This window comes from Leptonychotes weddellii, chromosome 5 (genome assembly GCF_054177405.1).
Source record: "Leptonychotes weddellii isolate Sample4059 chromosome 5, ASM5417740v2, whole genome shotgun sequence".
In the NCBI taxonomy this organism is placed as follows: Eukaryota; Metazoa; Chordata; class Mammalia; order Carnivora; family Phocidae; genus Leptonychotes; species Leptonychotes weddellii.
In genome coordinates, this window is record NC_138373.1 from 9,762,156 (window position 1) to 9,785,053 (window position 22,898).

Consider the following 22,898-nt stretch of genomic DNA (forward strand, 5'->3'; position numbering starts at 1 on the left):
TTTTTGAGCGCTGAAGAGGTCTTTTTTTTTTTTTTTTTATCTTACTTGATCATTTAGAGATTGGCTTGCAAAAACAAGGCTTTTGATAAAGAGGCAGCTAGAAGCCAGTGACAGATACTCAGAAGACAGTCCTGCTTGAAAACGGTTTGTCTTCACAGTCTCTCTCCTCCCACGGTTCAGTTGGGAGAAAATAACGAAGTCTAAAAATAAACTGGTAATCATGTCACCCATCGGGATCTCACTCCCTGGCTGCACCCCCTGTCTCTGCTTCATTCACTCAACAGATACTCTGTGCCCCCCCCCCCGCCCCGTGCCAGCTACTGTGGATCACACTGGGTCACTCGGGGACAACACCCCCGTCAGCAGGTCCCACGAAGCTTACGTTCTAGGAGGCAAAACACAACCGACAAGCAAAACAGAGAGTATGGGAGATGGCTCGGTGGGCCGTGGAGACAAATAAAGCCGGGGAAGGGGGCTGGCCATGTGGGGGCTTTGCAGTTGGAAGTGGAACGGTCTGGGCGCCTGGCTGGCTCAGTCGGTGGAGCTCGGGGCTGTGGGTTTGAGTCCCACATTGGGTGTAGAGAGGACTTAAAAATAAAATCTTCAGGGGGTACCTGGGTGGCTCAGTTGGTTAAGCATCTGACTCTTGATCTCAGCTCAGGGCATGACCTCAGGGTTGTGGGATCGAGCCCTGAGTCGGGCTCCATGCTGGGTGGCATGGAGCCTGCTTGGGATTCTCTCCCTCTCCCTCTGCCCACCGCCCCCCCCCCCCGTCCCGCACATGCTTTCTTTCTAAATAAAAATCTTAAAATAAAAAAGTGAAACGGTCACTGAGTAGTCCTTGCTGTGAGCTGAGGCCACAGGAACCAGCCAGGTCGAAGTTGAAAATGATTTGTCATTTTCCTTCCCAAAACTCCTGGCTGGGCCGTGTTCCCTGTCACCCCAGCGATGAAGAACAGAAATCCATCCTTCGTGCAATAGGCATCTCAGAGCACCTACTGATTTACGGAGTGTGAGTGCCCCAGAAGGTCAAGGTCATGCCTCCTGGGTCCCACCAGCGGTGTTCAAAGCCAGGAAGTGATGGTGCTGGGGAGGGTCTCTGCTGAAGGTAGGAGTGATTTTTAAGCCTCCCACCCAAGATTCAGCTCCAATAACTACCGCCATCTTGGACACAGTAACCAGGGTACTTTTTAGTACTCGGTCTCCCTGGCTGGCTGGAATGCGTCTGCCCCACGCCAGACCCTCTCCACAGTTGTCTTCTGCCCTGTGTCTCCGCTTCTGTCCCCTCATCACTGTCCCTCCTGGCATCGGGCACCTGAGTCCCCATGGGATGTCCTGCCTCCAGTGCGTTGTCCGAAGGCCCGAGGGCGCTCAGCCTGCAGATCCCGGAGGGAAAAGCCTTCATAGCAGCAGAGCTTCCTGGGGCTCAGGGTGGTGGGAGAGTGCTCCAGCCCCATGCTCACCCCCTTCCGTCTCCAGGGGCAGGGGTGAGGTGGGGTGGGGCCAAGTGCAGACACGGGTCTTCAGCCCTGCCCTGCTCACACGTGCCTTCCGTAGAAAATACCACAGAGGTCCAGGGCCTCCTTCTTGCCGGGGCAGCCCCAATGCCCACCTGCCAAGAGGACAAGGAGCCAGACGCCAGAGGCTTGTGGAGGGACGCTGGGCAAGTGCCCTCGCTCCCGCCGCCAGGGGGTCCTGTCTGGAGGCACCAGCTCCTGGGCTTCCAGAACCAGGCAGCCCTTCCTGGGGGGGTGGGGGTGGGGTGATGTCCACAGCAGGGCTCCAGGTTTGGGGAAGGAGCTCTGTCCTGCTCCATGGGTCCCCCCGAACCCCAGGCCCACCTCTACCAGAGGTCTGGGGAGGAATGGTGGGTACAGTAGCCGGTCTCCGAGATGGCCCCTGAGACCTTGACCTTGAGTGGTCTCCTCCTGTGTCAAATCAGAGCTGGGCTGTATGGCCACAGCTTAGGGTGGTGGGCGGTGGTGTGTGGATTCTGAGGCCAAACCGTTTTGGCTTCTACCTTGGCCCTCGCATGCCTTGCTCTGGGGGAAGCCAGGCACCCTACGGCGAGGAAACAACCCCGCGGGGAGACCCATGCCGAGAGGAACAGGCTTCCTGCCAACAGCCAGGGTGAATAAACCGCCTTTGGAAGTAGATCCTCCGGTCTCGGCCAAGACTTCAGATGGTTGCAGCCTCACGAGGGGCTCTGAGCCAGAACTGCTCAAACTGCTCCCGAATTCCTAACCCACGTAAACGGCGACACACACGCAGTCATTTGTAAAGCTGTGAAGCTTGGGGGCAGCTTGTTACGCAGCACCAGATAACTATTACAGCCCCTCTCGCTCTGGGGCGGGCGTTTCTTCTCTCAGGCTCTGGGTGTTGGGCTGGAAGGCTTGCTCTCCTTCCTCCAAGCCCTCCCCAGCCTGAGCTCCCCCCACCCCGATCGCGGCTCAGGGAAAGGAAAGACCGCAGGTGTGGTCCCGGGGCGGCCCCTGATAAATCAGACACTGGTCAGCCGACATCCATTTTTGTTTCCGTTTTAATTAACACTTTACAAAGTACAAAATATACTGTCTTTTTGGGGGGAACATTAGGTACTTTTTTTCTCTCCGCCATACAGTACATGAATCTTGAGGGTTTTGTGTGTCTTCAACAAAGAGGGGAGAAGCGTGAGGGCCCTGGGGCATCAGGTGGCCCGTGCTCCCCCTTGCCCAGAGCTTGGGACAGATGTAAGTGCCATTGCTACTGCTGGTGACCTGTGGCGCGCCAGGTGAGGGCGAGACCCCCAAGGCGAGGCCCTGGGCAGGGCAGAGGCCCCTCAGAGCCCCATCATGCACCCAACATCCGCTCACCCCCATCTCAGGATAACGGAAATAATTTTGGCATGGAGCAAGAGGAGGACTTGGGATTTTGTGTGTTGTCCGCCCCCTCCCCCCACCCCATCCCGCCCAGCTGGGGAGCCAGCCCTGCTCAGTACTTCCTGGACCATTTTCTGGATAGGTAAACTGAGGCAGAGGACAGGAAAATGCACCGGGCTTGCCCTCTGTCTTGGGACCCAAATTTGGCCCGTTCCTCATCCCCCACCCTGGTCTCCCAACTTCACTGGATGCTCTCTGCAGAGGACCTCCAGCAGGTGAGGGGCGCCTGCACCTGAACCCTCTCCCTGTGAATACTGTCTTCAGGACTGGACGCTTTTGAAGAGCTGGCCCCTTGGGGCCCCTGCTGGGGACACCTCCGCCCCCTCCGAGCAGCTTTAACAAGGTCAAGGGACGTGGGGCAGTCCCGAGGGCGAGGCCTGCCACCCACGCACCATCACCCCTACTCCGTGTGGCCCGCGGGTGACAAGGCTCCCGAGGCCTCAAAATACTGAACGAGCGAGGCCCGTGGCTCGGATCCGGGCGCTGCATGGAGGTGCTCGCACACACACGGATGTGTCGGACACAACGCACGCGTGGCCAAGCACACAACACTGTCCTCACTCGCGGCCTCCTCCCCCTACCTTTGATCCAAGAGCCTCAAACTCCCTCCCAGCCACCGATGCCACGGGCCAGGCCGCAGGCCTCTCCCTCTGTCCCGGGGCCACTCCTGGTGCCATCGGCCCCAAGGACAGCAGGCTGCTCGGCCAACAGCTCCCCCGCCTGGGCCTCGCCTTCTCAACAGAGCAGGTTTCATACAGGAGGCCGTGGACGTCAAAGCTGAAGGCCACGGCCCACCCCGTGGCTTCCTCCCAGGGTCTAAGGAAAGGATACGAGAGACAGTGAAGCTTGCCCTGGTGTTGCCTCCAATTTGAAAATGAAGGGGAGAAAACTAGCTGGGAGGAGCTCTGAGATAGGAAAAGGTATACAGGGCTCAACTCCCCTCAGGAGCACCCGGCCTCTCGCCCCAAGCCCGCCCTCAGCTGGGCTGACCGCCCCCGCGGCCCCCTTGGTTGGCTCGGCACCTGGCAGCCCCTTTGAAGGGAAGTTACTGCCCCCTCCAGGCTGAGCCCTTCCGCCAGTACAGCATCTGGGAAAACCTGAAAAGCCAAAACTCGTGTCTTTGGGGGTGGGGTGGGGTGGGGGGGAGACTCCATTATCCTCCCCCCTCAAGCTCTGCTCACCAGGCCAGACGCCTGCTCTATTTCCCAGCGGCTGTGACCGGCTGCCCCCACTTACGGGGGACACAGATCTATGGGGCGGTTCCGCCTACCCCCCACTCAGGTTTCACTCAGGAAGTGGCATCAAAAACTCCTGGGTCACAGAGCACAGGAGTGCTCTGCTGACGCCTGGGAAATCCTCAAGGCCCCTCTTAGCCCTGGCTGGGAAGGGCCCAAGTTGTCCGCACGTGCAGATCCAGAGGCCCAGAAGCGTGGCCCAGGGACTCCTAATGGTGAGCCTGAGAAATGCGGCCAGGAGGGGCCGGTCGGGGGGTGGGGTGGGGGGGTTCATCTTTGACTATCAGGTGACTTCGTGCCCTTGGCTTGGGACGGGGGCCTCACCCTACCCATCAAACCAGAACCTTCTCTCCTGACCTCCAGGCCCATCCTCTGTCACCTCACAGGGGACAAGCCTCGCCAGACCACGAATCTTCTTCTGGACACCGCACTGGTCACCAAGGCCATGCTGCCTGATGGGGGAGGCACGGCAGGCGGCTCTGGGTCCCACCAGGGGCCCGTGGCCTGCAGTTGGTGGAAGGGGGAGAACGCTGGTGCGTGGGAGACTCTGGACCCCCTGGATCCCGGGGTTGGGAAGTCCGCACACCTCTCTAGCTTGGATGTGTGCCCTGGGCTTTGGAGACCCCCCCATGGAGGAAGGAGGCGCAGCGCTGGCCCCGCCCACCTCTGCTCCGCCGAGACGGGGTGCTGAGAGGTGAGTCGGGGTGCTGAGGGAGAAAGCTGTTTCTCAGGAACCAGAGGAACCCACCCTGAGGGTTGAGCCACGGAGACAGGGGTGGTCACGCTGCTCTGTAGCGCGCAGGGATGGGGCAGGCGAGGGGCAGGGGTGGCCTTTAGCTGGCGTGGGCTTTTCTTACCAGGGAGTGACACAGAGGCAAATCCACACACACCCAGAGCCCAGGCGGCAGGCCCGGGGCCACCACTCACCCCTCCCCTCGGCAGCCTTGCTCGGGAGCCCCATCTCCCTGCCCCCGCCACGGGCCCGGCCAGCCAGAGCCAAGAGAGCCTCGGCCCCGTGGGTCTGGAGACCCCCCAACCCAGCAAACCGGGGGGGGGACATTCCTCCCCCCAAACTGCCGTGGAAACCAAGTCCCTGCAACTACGCTCCTCACGGGCACGCAGACAGCGAGAGGGGAGCGGGGAGGGGAAGCTCCAGGTGGCCGCTCGGGCCCAGGCCTCGCCCAGCCCCTGCTGGACACAAGGTCAAGGGCACTGGTCCTTTTTCTGGCTAGACAGGGCCAGTATCCAGGAGGAGGCCTGGGAAAAGAACCTGTGGTTTCTAAGCTTGCGGGTGAAAAAGACGCAGAACAACCATGTAGGGGTGCGGGGGGGACCCCGGGTGGAGAGCTGGAGCGGGACCACCTCCCTGCCCAGGTGTTCGGGCTCAGGGCAACGGGAAGAGGGCCTTTCTGCTGTGGAGTCAGAAGAAATGCCATCACTCCTGCCTCCGTACCACCATCCCCCGGACCAAACAAGGGTGTCCAGGGGCCTTGGCCATGGAAATGGGGCTGAATCCAGCTTTCCGGGGGCTCCGCTCTTGGGCTGCTGGTTTTGTTTCTCTCTCAAGTCACGGCTTCTCTGATAAGGTATTGCCTATATACTTGATTTAAAAATATACGGTGGCTCAAAACGTGCCTGTGTGCAGAGCAGACACGGCGGGCGGAGGCCCTCACGCCCACACACGCGCACACACAGTGGGGTCCGCGTCCACGTACTGTGCACACACGCGTGTGCGTGCTCACATGGCATGTATTAACATATATATTGCTCAAGTATATATGCTATTTACAGTATATATCTATATCAACATAAAACACAGGTATTTATAGGTGTGTACAATAGATACGTTCTCGGGGGGGGTTCTGGGTAGCACACGTTTCTGGGGTCACGGCGCCGACACACTTGCTCGGCAGGGAGGGAAGGCGGAGAGGTGACACCATCAGGGGACCTGACAGGAGGGAGTCTGGAGAGGCGCGCCACGGAAAATCAAGGCCTTCCAAGGAGAGAGAAAGGGGACTCAGGGCTTCGGGTCCCTCCCTGCCCGCTCATGCGCCCCCGTTTTGGAGCCGGCAAACAGTGGACACGTTTTGGTTGTTTTGGAGCTTTGTGCAAAATGAATTAACTTAAAAAAAAAAAAAAAAAAAAAAAGAAGTGGGTTCCTAATCAGTGCTTGGGCCCTGAGCACCTTCAAGGATCCAGACCCACGGCTCTTCCGTGGTGGGCTGCCCGGGCTCAGGGGGTCCCACAACGCTGGGAGAAGGTGGGGAGTGGGGCCCACACAAGCCCTTGGCCTAAGGGAACGTCCTCTCTCCTCTGAGCTTCTCAGGAACGGCGCAGAAGTCAGCCATGCTGCCCGAGAAGGAGCATCAGGGAGGGCGGGAGCCTCAGTGGACCCTCTGGTCCAGCTCGCTTAGGAAGCACCCCCGGTGGGAGGGGAGGCACGGGGGGCTCACTCCATTCTCCCTGGCCAGCCTCCAGGGGTACAAGGCCACCTCAGCTGGCCTGCCACCTGACTGCCCACCACCCTGTGGCCTTTGGGTCCCCTCTGATGCTCAGACAGGACCACGGCTCCCTGGGCACCTGTCAGTGGGGCTGCATGCGCAGCTCCGTGTGGGGTGCCCCGGCGGGGACCCTGATCTTGCAACAGACCTCTGCGGCCAGCTTCCTGCTCCAAAGAGAGGGCCAACGCTCCTGGGACACCTCCCGATTCTCATGCCTGTCCCTGGAGCCACAGGGCACCAGCCGAGTGACGCTGAGCCTCTGGGCCCACCGAAAGAACTCAGCAGGCCCCGTCCCCTGAAAACTGCAGCCTGGGCGCAAATATATTAAATAAGAAACTAAAACGTACGGTACAGTTTCTCTATTAAGGCTCAGATAAGCTGCCCCCCAGGTCAAGTACTCATGAGTGCCACAGTCCCCCAGCTGAGGGGCAGGCAGGCAGGTGAGTTGGGGGCCAGAGGCCTTCCACATCCCCCAAAAGTGGGGCAGGGGAGGGGAGCAGGATAACGGGGGAACCCTGTGCTGGTCTAGTCAACTGCTGGGGAGTGGGGGTGACCCAAGAAACCCCAGGTCCAGATTGCTGGGGATGCCCCTGCTTGGGGAATACCAAGGCTCTGCCTTGCCCAAGTAGGGTCCGGAGAAAGCAACAGGGGACAGGCGCTCGTGCCCCAGGCTGGTGGGTCTCCTGGGAACCGCCCCCAGGCGTGAGTGCTTACGGTGGGGAGGGTCTGGACAGGGCCTCCTTGGCAGTCTTGCTGGGAGTCGGGGCAGAAGCCCTCTGGACGGCAGGCGGAATTCTGGGTGGCGCGGGTCCTCCCCAGCTCGGGGGCCCCACCCAGGCTTGTCAGAGCTGCCCCAGCCCGTGACCCAAGGGCCGCCCACTGGCCTCCACTCTGCGGGAACCAGCCCGGAGCTGATGGATCCAGAGACCAGCGACCGCAACATCCAGCCCCAGGTCCTCACGGGGGCCTCCCCTGGCTCCGTGAACTCAGCCCCACTCGGCCAGCTCCCTCCCCAAGATGACGTGAGGATCAGAACCCCATTGTCTCGTAGGAGGCCCCTGCTTCCTTCAGCATCTGCCCCCAGCTGTAGGCAAGGCCAGGTGGGAAGGTGGGTGGGCTTGTGAACTCCCTGGGCCTCGGACACCGTTTTCTGGAGTAGGAGTGGGGGGAGGAGGAGGTTAGGGGTTCTCTGGAGGGTCTGGGGGCTCCAGGAAGGCAGGAGGGCACGGGGAGGTCTTGGCTTGGGCCCCGGGCCTGGCAGGGAAAGCAATCGGGGGTGTCTCCCAGAGGCCCCTTCTTGGGGGACCCTGGGGCCGATTTTCCAGTCTGTGAGAAATACTGCGAGAAGAATCTTCAGGGTAGGGGCTGGGCCCAGGCCTGGGGGGGCAGACAGGGAGGAGCAGAAGAGGCCCTCCTAATGCTTCTCTGCTTGGCTGACTTTCAGGGCGCTGATGACGGCACTGATGTTCTCCTCGGGCACCTGCGAGGGGGCAGGGGGAGGCAAGAACCCGTGAGCCCCGAACTGGCAGCCCTTGCCCCGGGGGCCTTGCTGGACACTCACCAGCGCGTGGTCGAACTTGAAGGTACTGATGTAGTAGGCGGGGATGTCCGCAGCAGCTAGGGGCTCGGAGATCTGGGCCACGATGCCACACTCATCTGGGGACACAGGCGGGGGGACCACGCTCAGCATCCTCGGCCAGCCTCCCCCCTGCCCCTGCTGCCGGGGCCGGCCACGCCCCCATGATTTCCCAGCGCTCCCGCCCCCCGCCCTGAAGGCTTAGCGCAGAGGCCCCTCCACCCAGGAGCCTTCTCTGACCCTCCCTGGCCGGAACGAGCTTTTGCCCCAGGGTTCCGCGGAGCCCAGCTCTGTCCAGCTTTGGTCACCCTCTGCCTGCTCCCGACTCTCGCGAGTTCTCTGAGACAGAGCCGGACGCAATGTGGCCAACGGGAGGATGTGGGTTCAAGGCCCTCTTTCCTGTCGCCCTCTGACTCTCTTCTAGCCAGAAGGCTGTGGTCAAGTCACTTCCGCTCTGTGAGCATCGGGTTCCTCCTCAGAGTCCCCACCGGGTAATGATCTGTGGAGGCCAGCGGGGTGGTCCTAAAACTAGTGCCAGGCATCTGCCTGGGGCCGGAATGGGCTTCTTTCTCCCTCTCGACCTCCAAAGCAGGGGTGCATCCTCTCCTCAACCCCGGCTCCCTGCCTGATTTGAAGGCACCCCACAAGGCTTCCTCCTCCAGGAAGACCTCCAGGGTCCGAGGACCGCTCTGTGCGACCAACACAACCCCTTCCAAGGTTTCAGGTTGTTTCCCCCCAAGCCACTATTCCGATTTTGACGATGATGCCTTTTCCCAACGCTGTTCCCGACCGGGTGGGAGAGTCCAGATCGGGTCGTCAGCTCCCCTCGCGCTTCTGAGGCTGGAGCCTGGGAACCGGCCCGGGCTCCACCCCTCCAACACCCCATCGTCACCCCCTCCAGCCTCCCTTCTGCTCCTTCACTCCCTGGCCCCAGTTCTGCCGCCGTCAGCCCAGCCCTGGACCTGTGTGGTGACTCTGTGGGCTTCTCAAGCTCCTGCTCTCCGCTTGGTCTGCCGAGCCCTTTGGGTGGCTGGGCAGGCCCAGGGTCTGTACATCTGGTGCCCGTCTGTCTGCGCCACCAGGTGGTGGAGACTCGTCTCCTAAGATCCTTTCACTACAGACGCAACTATTCCCATAAAAACGGGGTTAGGAGATTGGAGTCGAGAACGATGCCTTTCTGACTTCGGGTTGGGACCCACCTGTCACGTCAGTTCAGAAGGCTGGTGACACGCACTTTATAAAGCGACGGGATGGCTAAGGGGGGAGCCCAGATGGCACACACAGCACAGAGCTGGACCGAGGACGGTTCTGGAGCTGTTCGCACGTAGGCGCGCTGGGTTCGGAGGGAAGCCGCGTTTACTCCAAACCACGCTCACAAACACACGGAATGTGCTGGTCTGGGATCCGGCAGATCCTCGGCAAGCTCTCTTCCTTGCGGGCCTATTTACAGCCGTCAGGGTGGCCCTAGAGCCCACGCCGTCCTGCGCAGGCAGCTCCCAGCTGTTGGCTGGGAGGCGAGCGCGGCCGCGGCGCACACCCTTCTGGCTGCCCGCGCGTGGGGCGTCCGACACACAGGCCCGACGGCTACACGTCTGGATTCCGTCCCCATCCCCTCTTTCCTCCTCCTTCATCGGGACCTTCTGTGGTTGCATGAGAGACGCTATTCTGACGGACGCAGTCTCCTGGTGGCGCCCCGCCGCCCGCCAGAGCTCTGCCACTCCCCTCCACCTCCAGACCCCTTGGTCCCGCATCAGGACTCTGCCCCTCTGCCTGGGGCGACCCGGCTAGGTTCTTCTACCCCTTCTACCTTTGGACCCTGCACCCTGGGCATGGCCACCTGGAGCCACGTGGGTGCCGCGGACAGGTGTTGCCAGGTCACGAGGCACCTTTTCTGGGGAGCCTTACCCTTCCCGACCCTTCCCTGAGCCACCCGGGCCTGACACGTGACAAGGACAGCTGAGCACCTGGTATGACAGACACGCCCTGCTCAGCACCCAGGCGAGGCATCTACCATCGTCCTTATCAGGATGGCATACTGGGGGACCGAGGCTCAGAGGGTAGACAACCTGCCTGTGCTCACGTCGTTTCTAACAGCCTCAGTGAGGAGTTGCTCCAGCGCTCAATCCCCACGACCCCGCACCGGGCAGCCAAAGTGGGCAGGAGAAACGCTGGGGTCTGTGGCGAAGGAGGCCCCCCCCCACCGTGAGAGGCAGGCTAGGCCCCAGGGTCGGACCAGGAACCTTCAGTGTACACTTCCTAGCACTCCACAGAGTGGCCCACTGTCCTGCCCCCAGGATGGCTCTGGCTTTGGCCTTCATGTGAGCAGAGCTGGGGGGACCCGTCTACCTGCAAGCTCATCCACAGGCAGGTGAGGCAGGAGGCAGAACCTGGCTCCCTCACCCACCCTTCGCCCCCGGGTCAAAATGCCCTGCCACCTCCATCTCCCGTCCTAGGAATTGAGCATCCAAGGGCTGACATGATGGCCCCTGGAGCAGTCTGGGCTTCATCAGGAATGTTCTTCATTCACTGTATCTGTGGGAAATCGGCGTTCACCAATCCCACCAGGGCTTCTGGAGGATGCTTCCCAGAGACGACCAAGGGCCTCTCCCGGGTTCCAGCCCTGGGGTCTAACAGGTCTAGCTTAAGGAAGTCATTTCTGATAGGCGCATCACTGACAATGGGCCGGCGGCCTCCACCCAGCCCCGGGCGAAATCGGTGCCACGCGGCCCTGCTAACTACCGAGGACTCCGAGCCCCGGGGCCCCTTGGAACACGCTTGTGGACAAAACTCGCTGCCAACGATGCTGTTTGGGCAGCTGTGGAAACCGAGACTAGAGACTCTTAGGGAATCTCTGCGGATGTCCTCCTTACGATCAGGTCATCGCTACGGAGGAGAAGCTGCTCCCTCCCGGGACAGAAATGGGGAGGTATTTTGGGGTGAGTGCTGGGGTGCCGGAGTCTGACGGCAATTGCATTTATTTATGTGAACGGCACTCATCGGAACAATATCCATTGCCTGTGAGCAGCTGGGACTAAACGTGATTTTTTTTCCTTTTCAAGAAGACTCTACGCCCAGCATGGAGCCCAACGGCAGGGCCCGAGCTCACAATCCTGAGATCATGACCTGCGCTGAGATCAAGAAGAGTCGGCCGCTTGGCCGACTGAGCCAGCCAGGCGCCCCTTCCTTTTCAACTTGTATTGCGCCCCCCAATGGGGTAATAAGCAACAGGAATGCAATCTCTAGTGCGGGAGAAATAAGAGCACTTTGGTTGAAGGCCCGCACCTCCTGTCACTCGCTGGTCAAGGGCCCATGGTGGTGGGGATGTCAGCTCCCTAAGCCTCAGCCTTCCTGTCTGTACCGCAGGGTGAGTGAGCCCTGACTGACGGCACTCGGCAATGCTAGGCCCCCGCCCGCTGGTGTGGTCCCCGCCCTCCCCCCCTCCCTGGGGCTCACCAAATCCCAGGGGCTGTCCTCCGATCCGCACCATCTTCCAGAGCTCTCCAGATGCGCTGGTGAACAACAAATTACTAGGGAACCTTAACAAGGAGAGAGAGACAAACCCCAGAGGCTGACGTTGGTCGTGGTCCCTTGGTTGGAGCTGTGGCTGCCGTCGGGGCCCCCTCCTGAGCCCCCCTCATGTAGGGGGGAATGGGAAGGCAGGGCTGGGAGTGGGCTTTGGAACACCTTCCCCCCCACCCAGCTCCAGAGAGGGGGCTGAGGGACCAACAGCGCCCCGACGGCCCCAGGCCTTTGTCTGAGCTGCACGTCGTCCGTAAGTTGGGCCACTCACCTCTGCTGGGTCTGCACGTCCATCACCAGGGAGATGTAGCCCTCAATGAGGGAGAAGGAGAAGAAGCGGATATGGCCACAGTCCTCCCCGGCAGCCATGGGGTCTTTCACTCTGGGGGCCAGGGGGTGGGGTGGTGAGGGATGCAGTGGACCCCCCGCCACACCCAGACCCCCACTTGGCCTGCCTGCCGGCCCACCAGCCTGGGAAAGCTGGGGCCAAGCCCTGGCCCTGATCCTGCCCTGCTGGGTGACCCTGAACCTCTGCTCCCACCCTTGGTCTCCCCATCTGAGATGCGGACGAGTCCACGGCGTTCACAGAGGTGAGCACCACACTTCACGGAGCCAGAGACCCAGCCGGCTCTCGGTGCAGACCACCCCCGCCCCTTGCTGGACAGGGTTTCTCTGTCCCTGCGCCGACCCACAGCTTGGGGCACAGTGTGTGGTCACTGCCAGCTCACTGGCCCCTGGTCCCACCCCGCTAAAATCTGCTCCGAGGTAAAATGCAAAGCCTCTTGTCTGCCGAATGAAAACCCCCGAGCTCCTGGCTCCCCTGCTGACCCGGCTTGCCCTTGGAGCTCAGGGGACAGTGAGTGGGGTGCTCATTTCATGGACATATGGCCCTGGGGCTTCACCAAGTTTTGGGATTCTCAGAGCACAGCTTTTGGGTAGAGCCATGATCCACCCCCTCCCAGACTAGCTTCCAGGGCAGGTGGTGGCTTTTGTGTCTCCCCACTCAGACTGGGGCTCCCAGGCAGAGTCGTGTCCCCTTGGCCCACCCCGCAGCCTCTCACGTCCAAGGGGGCCGTACCCGTTGGAGTAGAACATGACGTCCATGAGAAGTGTGGCGACCGCAGGAAGCGTGTCAGGGTCCAGGCTGGTGACACAGAACCTGTTGCTTGGGCTGGACAGAGGGTGGATGACAGGCCTCTGGACTGCGAGAGCAAAGACAGTGGGCGCTGAGGCCGGGAGGAGGAGAGGCGTGGGGCAGGAGGAGGGCCCGATGAGGGGTGGGGTCAGCAGGCAGCTGCTTTGGGGGACCTGCCCCTGTACCTTCTGCAGCCTCCAGTACTACCCACGACTCTCCTGATTCTCCAGGCTCACTTCCAGACCCCCGGGCCTTTGCACATGCCCTGCTGTCTGCCTGGAATGAAAGACCTTTCCAACCTCTACCACCAGGCTGAGCTCCTACTTAAGACTCCAAGCTTCAGTTAGAGAGTCGTTGCCTCTGGGAGGCCCGTCCTGATACCCTGGATGGGTGAGGAGCGGCCTCTGGCCATCACTGGCTGTGTCCACGCCCCCTGCCCTTGCTAGACCTCGAGAGCAGGGTCTGACCAGGACTGTCGCACTGTGTTATGCCTGGTGCTTAATGAATGCTCTGAGAATGGGGTTGCTCTGGGGTAGGTCCTGGCGACTTCTTGAGGTCTGCCCTGCATAGAGCCCCCTCAACTCACCCATCTTGGGCTTCACGAAGCCATTGGTGATGCCGAGGTTCTCAGCTGCTACCGTCTCGCCATTGACGACCCGCAGGATGGTGAACTCTGATGACAAGGTGTGAGTGACAAAGGGCAGGTCCCGTTCGCGCACCTGGGGATGGGGAGTCAAGGATGTGAGTGTCCGTGGTCCGCGACCACGGGCACCGACCCCTTTGATTCTGAGATTTTGCGCCCAGAACCAGCTTCCCCCATCCCTCCCGCCACGCTGGTGGGGGATGGGAGCCTGGAACCCCTGCGGGCCCTGTGACCAGACACTCTTGCCACCCCTCCCCGCATGTGCTCCCAGCCCTCACATCCTGGCCTCCAGGTCGAACCCAGCACGGTCTGCAACAAATAGGCGGTGCGTGGGGCTGCACGGAGCCCCACGGTCCCACCGGGGCCATGCTGACACTTGACCCATGACCCCAAGGTACCCTTGACCTCTCTCTGAGCAGGGCCCCGGCTCACCAGGATGAAGTCCGTCTGGTAGGTGGAGAGCATGAACACGGAGATGTTCTGGTCGGCCAGTGGGGCGATGACCGACTTGGCTATCTTGGTCACGCCGATGGGCTGCGAGCTGGAGAAGCTGCCCCCGCCTGACACCACGTTCAGGGCCAGCCAGGTGGCGTCCGCCACGCTCAGGTGCTCCGAGGAGGGCAGCTCTGCAGGGGGAGGGAAGGGGATGACACATGGAAGGCGGGCCTGTGACTGATGGGTCCTCCGGGCAGGGGACAGGGCGGGTTGCAGAGATGGGGACAGAGGTGCAGGCCAGCTGTGGGACCCCGGCCAGTCCCTGCCCTCAGGGCCTCGGTGCCCTTATCTGTCAGAGGAGGATGGAATCAGAGGTCCCACCCTGGGAGGACCGAGCAGGGAAGGCCCTCAGAGGACCTCAGACGTGCCTGACCACTTGGCAGGGCAGGAGCCTGGGCGACAAGTGGCTTATCTGTATTGGGCTTCTACGGTCTCACCCATGAAACAATGGGTGTTCAGCAGCGAGTAATGATTTTATTTCCAGTTCCCACCACCCTTCTGGCTGTCAGGGGCTGCCCTCAAATGGGTGGAACAGGCCCCCTGGTTATTTTATTAAGATTTACTTATTTCTTCGAGAGAGAGTGAACGAGCGTGTGTATGGGGGTGGGGGGCAGAGGGAGAGAGAATCTCAAGCAGACTCCTTGCTGAGTGCAGAGCCCGACGTGGGGCTCGATCTCATGGCCCTGAGATCATGACCTGAGCCAAAACCAAGAAGCAGACGCCTAACCGACTGAGCCACCCAGGCACCCCCCCTTCCCCCTGGTTTTCATACCAGTTCCTGGGAACCTCTCAGGAGGGCTGGGGGGTGGAGGGGAAGCCAGGAGACAGGGTGGGGGGCCCGGGATTTCTCTCCCTGCTTCTGTCAGACCTGCACTCTGGAAGAACACGCGGCTCCAGGAGGGCTCCACAGGGTGCCACCTTTTGGCAACAGTGACTGTCACCCAAGTCCCTCCTCCAGAGAGCCCAGGGATCCTGGGGTTGGCGCTGGCGGGGGCAGGGTGGAGGAGGGTCAGAGTGGCAGCAATCACCAGGTCTCCTTGACTAGCTCAGAAAGAGCTGGAATCCGCCTGCTCACCTGCTCTACCTGGTCCTGCAGAGAGAGCACGCGGGGAGCTTGCCCGCGGGGCCGCAGGACATGGGCACACGCACGTGCATGCATCTCCACCCACACAGGCTGCGCATGGGACTCGCTTTGCATCACAGGTGCCTGCTCACACACACCCTGTGTCAGGACCGTCATTCCCACCACATGCGGGACAAACCAGCGTGCCGAGGGGGCCGGGGATCTGCTGGAGATCCCTCAGGGAAACAAGAACCAGGACTCAAACCCCGGTCTGACCAGATCCCCAGGTAGGGCGGGGGCCAGGAAGAGGGGCCCAGACACTGGCGAATCAGGGAGACTGTGATGATGATAGTGTCACCCCGGGGAAGGCAACGTGGCTTCCGAGGAGGGGAAACTGAGGGAGGCCCCACCTGGGCTCCCACCTGCCTAGCTCCAGTCGCCCCATGGTAACCACAGCCTGGCTGCCCACTGGTCCTGCTGCCTCAGAAGGGACCATCCCAGCCAGACTGGCTAGAGGGGCAGGCGGCTTCCCAGAAAAGGGGAGAGGTTTGGGAGGAAGAGCAGGAGGAAAGGCGTTTAAGAGGCCCTGGGCCTCGGGCTTCTGCATCTAATCTCACTGTCACTGGGTGTCGGAAGAAAAATAGTCTGACCACCAGAGAAAACCTCCTCCCCAGAACCAGGAGCTCAATTCTGAAATTCTAAGGGGCCTGGACCCAGGGGCAGCGTTGTGAGCCCCCCAACCTTGCCACCTTCTGCAGAGACAGCCCCAGGAACTCAATTCTGAAATTCTAAGGGGCCTGGACCCGGGGGCAGCGTTGTGAACCCCCCAACCTTGCCACCTTCTGCAGAGACAGCCCCAGGAACTCAAATCTGAAATTCTAAGGGGCCTGGACCCGGGGGCAGCGTTGTGAGCCCCCCAACCTTGCCACCTTCTGCAGAGACAGCCCCAGGAGCCACCGAGGGCCGGGGTACCTTGATGGTCCAGGCTTGTTAGATGGTCCGCCCAACGCTTCCTGTGTTCCCGTGTGCTGGGTGTGAGCCACGCGGCCCCGAGAGCAGCCAGCCATCGTTTTAACATATTTAATGATGAAAGTTTGAAAATGCCCCTTTCCAGTAGGGCAGAAACCCTTCAGCCTTCTTGGGAAAATTCTGGAAGGGTCAATTATATCTTATGTCGCCGCATGCTAGCACGAGACCACGTCAGCTTTTGCGAACCGGCCCTCTGCCTTCCCTGCCAGGTTCCTCTCGACCCAAAACCACCCAGCGGCTTCCCTCGTCCTTCGGATAAAAGCCAAGGTCCTTGGGCGCCTGGGTGGCTCAGTTGGTTAAGCGACTGCCTTCGGCTCAGGTCATGATCCTGGAGTCCCTGGATCGAGTCCCGCATCGGGCTCCCTGCTGGGCAGGGAGTCTGCTTTGCCCTCTGACCCTATCCCCTCTCATGTGTTCTCTCTCATTCTCTCTCTCTCAAATAAATAAATAAAACCTTTAAAAAAAAAAAAAAAAAAAGCCAAGGTCCTTTTCCCAAGAGAGCTCTGTGCAGCGATGGGGAGGGGTCTACACCTGAGCTGCCCAAAATGGTAGCCGCTCGCACGTGGCTTCAGAGCGGACAGAAGAAACGTGGCTAATGCGACAGAAGAAAGAAGATGGTACATTTTATTTCATTTTGATTCATTTCACTTCTGATGGCTGTGCGCGCAGTGAGCGGCTACCGTGGGGGGTGGTGGCCTTGTCTGCTTTGTCCTCAGCCACGTTCAGCACGTGGCGCACAGGGGTGCGAGACAAGGATGAGGGACGGGGGCAGCTCGCCCTGCCTCTCTGCTCGGTCCAGCCCACGATCCCACTCATCTACCTTCCCGGCTCACCGCCTTCCGTCCAGCTCGGTCGCCCTGCCAGACCCGAGGTGGGGGGTGGCCTTCACCACCATCCCCTGCTCCCATACCCAACTTCCCAGGGTCGGGCCAAGGGGCCCCAGGGGGAGCGGGTGCCATTCCCAGCCCCGGTCCAGGCTGCTGGGAAGCCGTGGCAGATACAGTGGGGAAGGCGCGTCCCCTCCGAGTCAGTGAAGTGCTGGGGTGTGTGTGTTTTTAAGGGGTGCTGGTGTAGCCAAGGCTCTGCTCTGGGGAGTCTCTCGGCAGGTTTGGATGAGTCCCAGGGAGAAGCCCAGGCCTGAAGCCAGCTGAAAATGGGGACATGGGATGGTGGGGGTTGGGGGGGGACAGAGGATTTCAGGTCAGTCCAACTATTGGGCAGTCTGGGCAGCGGGTCGGCCGGGATGGGTCTGTCTGCCCTGCTCCAGGCCTCAGGGCCTGCCGCTCCTGACTCTCGGCCCTGGAGAGAACCCACTGACGGTGGGCAGCTTTGGACCAGCGGTCACCCCCTCTGATACTTCCAGAAGTGCGAGCTTTGTCAGAAGAGCAAAACTAGCTGGAAACCACAGTGTTTGCTGCTTCTGGCCCCTGGGACCTCAAATACTGGGGTGGAGGGGTGCGGGGAGCGGAAGGCCTGCCTGGGGCCCATCCTCACCCCGGACCAAGCCTCGGGGTGCCTGAGGTGCCACTCTGGGGCCGTGGGGATGAGCTGCCAGGAGGCTGACCAGGAGGCAGCGAGCCTGCCCCTCCCTAGAGGAAAAGTGGACCCATTCCAAAACTAAAATGGATTATTTCTGTCACCGCACATAGTACAAGCCTCTAAAAATAGCCTGTCGAAGCTGCATATGCTCTGTGGTAGTGGAGGTTAACGGCGTCTTGTCACCCTCAGCCACCCACTGGGGCGGCTCTGTGGCTAGGTGGAACCCCCGCGTCCCCCCGCACTGCCCTCCTCACTGTACCCAACCCCCCTCCCCAGGCCTCCCCTGTTCCGGCTGCAGGACCCGCGGGTCCCCGCGCTACACAGCTGCATGCTCCCCACCCAGCCTGTGCTTCTCAGGCTTCTCCTGCCCGGCCCGCAGCAGGGTCAAGAGTCCTGGGGTCAGGTGGGCGGGTTTAATCCTGCCTCGATGACTGTGGGCAAAGGCAACGCCCCTCCGTTTCTTAGTTGCAAATGCAGAATGATGAAATCAGGATCAGCTCCAGAAGATGCTTCGAAGGATTAAATGAGATAATCCCCATCAAGCGCTTAGCTAAGTGCCTGGCGTCCAAGTACTCACCAAATGCCAGAGCCTTTTCTGTTAGTACACTGCTAGCGGAGTTTTGCTGGTTTCTCGATGGCAGTTGGGCAACACGCATCAAGAGTTATATAAATGCGCAATTTCGCTGCAAAGCAGTCGTTAACACGTGGGGCAGAGACAGACTCACGGGCAAGTGTGCGACCCAGAGGGATTTCAAACGAACACCTGGGTGCCCCCGAAAATCCAACAGCGCGGCCGGGCAGAGGAACCACGGCTCATCTAGGACAGAATGACGCCGATCGAGTGCATGTGCATCGGATGGCCACGTGGGCACCTTGCAGAAGGGACAGGTGATGTTGTGTTTGGGGAGGAGGCCCCGGGGAGCCGTGAAGCTACAAGAGCTGGATCCGAACCTGGGTCTTCCCATCCTAGGCCAGGGTGAGGCCGGGAGGCGCTTCTCAACGACATCCTCCCCCCACCTTTTGACCAGCATGTGTGCGAGAGATGCTACACTCCCATAAATGTACACGGTTTTTCTTGGGCAGTAATAGATAATTCAAGCAGCCCGGGTGTGCTGACCAGGAATCGCGGCCTGGAAGCGAGACCCCTACCCAGAAGTCATGGGGTTAAGGACCCCTCCTCTCAGCCCCTGCTGGGCGAATAATTTACACCTGTTTTCCCGGAGCTCCCTTCCCCAGACTGAAGACATTATTATTGCTCCGGCCACCGGAAAAGGTTTGGGGAGAGTCCAGGCGATTATTAATGGCTCCAGGGAATGTCAGGGTTTCAGGATTGTGGTAATTCCCTCCCTGGGCCAGTTAGGGTCTCAGCCTGGGCCTAAAGACCTCACTTTGGACAAAGCCTGCTTATTCACTCCCCTACCCCCCGGGAGGCCCCCACCTCACACTCTCCCCTCCTGCACACTCACCCCGGGTGCCTCTTCCTGAGTCCAGCCCCAATGACGACTCTCTCCCACTCAGCAACCTTCAATGGCTCCCTACTGCCTGCAGGCTCCAAACTGACCCTGCTCACCTCTTTTTCATTTGAACCTACATTTCCATATGCTTTTTGGACCTGGTCTCTGCTGCTTCTATGCTTACTCATACACCTCCACCTGACATGCTCTCTCCTTCCTTGGCCCTTCAAGGGCAGCAAAAATTGCCTCCTCCAGGAAGCCTTCCCTGACTACATAAGCTCCCCCAAAGCCTCCTCTTCTGAGCTCCCCAGAAAGGGACATGCTGAAGGCTCACCAGTTCTTCCAGGCCCAAATACAGTGTGAGGCTCCCTGCTGATCAGCAGTGGAGCTCAGGAAAAAGGCCCAGGTAAATTCAGATTTGGAATCTTTCTTGATTCCCCGCTCTGTCCTCACTGCGCCAGCCTTCTTACTCGGCTCTCTCCTCCAGGCAAACCCTTCAAGATCAGATGAGACCCTTCACTGGCTCCCCCTTGCCTCTGTCTCTCCTGGCCTCCCTTGCCCCATCTCCTTCTGCTCTGTCTTCTCACCTCCAGTTCCCTGGGAGTGCCAGGCAACCCTCCATTCTGGAAGCCTCCCCACTCCCAACTTCCCAGGTTCCACGAGGTGGGCTCATTACTCATCTAGTTGGGTTTGCCTCGAGCACTGCCTCCTCCGGGCAGTCCCCTCGGACTGCACTTCTGCCAGCCAGGCGGGGCGCCACTCTCTATTGCTACTGTAATTCTGGCTCCTGTGTTTCTGTCCTCCCAGAGCCGTAAGCTGCCCCCTGGGGGCAAAGACTGGATGCCTGCACTTCTGCGCTCCCCCACCTAGGGCCTGGCCCCTGGAAACATCCAGAGAAGACACCAACCGTGAGGCTTCGGGCAGGTGACATCCATTTCTGTGCTTCAGTTTCCTTGTCTATAATATGAGGCTAATAAGAGTCTTTCCCAGGGCTTATTAGCATAGTCTCTGCAGCTAGAAGCCCCGTCGGGGCAGGGAGATAAGTCAGTATTCGTCGATTCAGGGTGCTCATGGATCTGCTCTCTGCTGTCTTGCCTCCTATTTTAAGGGCCCCTCCTCTGGGGTCTCCGGCAAAGCCCCCACTGCAATCACAACTCTACATCTAACTGTGGGTAGCTGGCAGACTCTGGGGCTCATGGGGTCAGAGGGGCTCCGTCAGCGCTGCCTCCTGCAAGCCCAGGGGCTGGCTCGGGACAGGCAGCCGTTCACCTGCCTGACGCCTCCCAGGGGCTTGATGATTCCTACAAATGTGGGCTTCCAGGGCCTGCAAAACCGGCTCGCCGGGGCCTGCGGCTACAGCCTCCCTCCCTCCCTGCTCACCGTGCTCGCTCATTTGCTGCCTCGATTCATCTGGGGACACGGAGCTGCCAGGGTATCTGCTCCTAGAGCAGACACGCTCTGGGGCGTTCCTTCTGTGTCTGAGGTACCATGCTTCTCAGCAGGGCCCACACAACCGCGGAGATGGTTCTGGGTTGCCCAAGCATACATTCTTCCTGGGACCACACTTTGTGGTTAAGGCAAAAGTTCCTGTTTGTGGCTCCTAGGCTCAGAAAGTGTCTGCTGAATGAATGAATGAATGAATGACCAGACGGACACCTCTGATGATGGAGCAGGGGTGCATAAGGATGACAGAGCGTAGGGGTGAAGTCAATTCCTCCAGGGCTCCCCTTGCTCACCAGTGAGAATGGCCTAATACGGTGGCCCCCGTCAACTTCCCCTGAGAACCACACAAACAGCTTCTGACCCCATAATGCCAGGTCTCAGACCCCATTTTAGGAATCAGCCTGGAGTAAGAATAAAGGTCACACATTTCAGGAGTTCATAAATTTATCCCTGGAGAACCATGAAACCCCACTTGGATTCTAAGCGTAGGGCACCGGGCAAGGAGGCAGGCCACATCCACCACGACGTGGACCGCGAGAGGAAACTGTACGTTACAACGTCAGGTGCAAACATTTCTCTCCAGAATATGATCGCACGCAAATGAAAAAGAGACAACTCATGCCCAGTAAAACTGGAAAGAGAAACACGAAAGAGGGACCAGGAGTTGTTTTCGGGGCGGAAGAGGGTTTTTATAAAAATGTGGAATCTGTTGCACTCTCTGTAGGCTTGTAAGAACGGAACGGAGGGGCTCGGCGGGAACGCCAGCTCTCGGGGGAGCCCTGCTCGGTGGCTTGTGAGCCTGGGCATGTGACTTCCCCTCCGCTCGCAGCTCCCCACCGGTGTGATGCACATAACACCACCTCCTCATAAATTAGCGTGCAGTGGTCAGCGCAAACCAATGTTCACTGTTGCGTGAGACCAGGACCAACATAATGCACTTTACTAAATAAAACTGAGAGGACGTGGGGGAGGCAGGGCGCAGGGAGAGAAGAAAACAGACTCTGCTGACTTTCTAACCCACTCGCCAGAAGGAGAGGGGGGCAAAAGTAAGGCAATGGGTGGGGAGGCAGAAATAAGGCAGCGGGCGGGGGCAGAAATAAGGCAGCGGGCGGTGGGCAGAATAAGGCGGCGGGCGGGGGCGGAAATAAGGTGGTGGGCAGCCAACACTGACCACAGGCCACAGTCCAGCCGAGCCCGGGTGACAGAAGTACTTACCCAGGAACCCCTCCTCATCAACAATGATGGTGTAATCCTCCGGCGTCTCAGTCAGACTGAAGAACTTGCACCTGGATGGTGGATGGACGGACAGAGAATATCGCTGTTAGTCCCACTTCAGACCTGGCAGGACCCTGTGACCCAGCGGCAGGTGGCTCGGTTTACCCAGAGCTCTGACCCCAGGCTGCTGGGTGACCTCCAGTAAGCTGCGTATCTCCCCCTATGCTGCCCTCCAGTTCCAACTCAGGAGGTCTGAGAGAGGCTGGTCGTCCCCTCTGCACCCCCCCCATCTTTGTGGACCCCTGAGCTGGCCAGCTTCTAGGCCCCCATACAGCTTCAGGGTCTTCGATCCCACTTTTTCCCAGGGGAAGCCGCAGCTGAAGGGCGGCTCTGGCAGGGAGAATGTAGGTAAAGTATTTTTTCTGTGGGCCCCCTCCCCGTGTCCCGACTTCTGGGCCTCTGTTCCTGCCCCCCCTCCCCTGGTCCCAGCCCCTCTCCTCACCAACTTGAGAGTTCCCATGGTCGTTTAAGACCTAATTCAAGTCACCCAACCAGCAGCCCAGGCTTTAGGATACTGTTCTTCCTTGCACGAGAAAGAGGTGTGACCGTCGGTGCCATTTGGGGGGGGGGGTCATGGATCCCTGAATTGCCCCCCATCAATACTGGCTTAGCCTGGGGTGTACATTGCTCATTTCTGCCCCAAACGAGCCCATTGATTTCCCGAGGTCAGGGGCTGGCACTCACTCTGTCTCTGCATGTCTTGTCCCCGAGTCCGTTCTTAGTGCCTGGCAGACACGCGGGGCTTTCTGTGGCCAGGTGAGGGGGGGGTCACCGGCCCTCACTGCCTGTCTCCCTGTCCCTCATCCAGCTAGAACGGCCCCAGAACCCCTGCAGGGAAAGATGGCATGCACAAGCAGCCGCGTGCAGGAAATGGCCTGGGATCATTTATCTGATGTCACTGTGGCTCTTGAGCTTGGGCTCTGTGCCCAATGTGTAAAACCCATCCATCACGGGAAGCCCTAACAGCAAGATGTCCAACAAGCAACCCCAGCAAGGGCCCAAACAGCACTTCTACAAAGGTTCAAACGGAAAAGAATCTCGGAGGGGATGCAGGGTTGCAGGGGATGGGGTGG

At 60.0% G+C, this 22,898-nt stretch overlaps 1 protein-coding gene across 1 annotated transcript in view; it reads right to left on the minus strand.

The window, feature by feature from the left end:
- Positions 1-2,521: 2,521 nt before the first annotated feature.
- The window catches only part of CASTOR2 (cytosolic arginine sensor for mTORC1 subunit 2), a 47,309-nt gene continuing 26,932 nt past the window's right edge, over positions 2,522-22,898 (minus strand). Inside the window, exons 2-9 of the mRNA XM_081819606.1 lie at positions 21,766-21,836; positions 13,960-14,153; positions 13,471-13,603; positions 12,828-12,951; positions 12,021-12,131; positions 11,684-11,766; positions 8,216-8,310; positions 2,522-8,134 (exon numbers count right to left, since the gene is read on the minus strand). Of these exons, the coding sequence (XP_081675732.1) occupies positions 8,069-8,134; positions 8,216-8,310; positions 11,684-11,766; positions 12,021-12,131; positions 12,828-12,951; positions 13,471-13,603; positions 13,960-14,153; positions 21,766-21,836 (877 nt within the window). The 3' untranslated portion in view covers positions 2,522-8,068. The remainder of the gene's footprint in view (positions 8,135-8,215; positions 8,311-11,683; positions 11,767-12,020; positions 12,132-12,827; positions 12,952-13,470; positions 13,604-13,959; positions 14,154-21,765; positions 21,837-22,898) is intronic.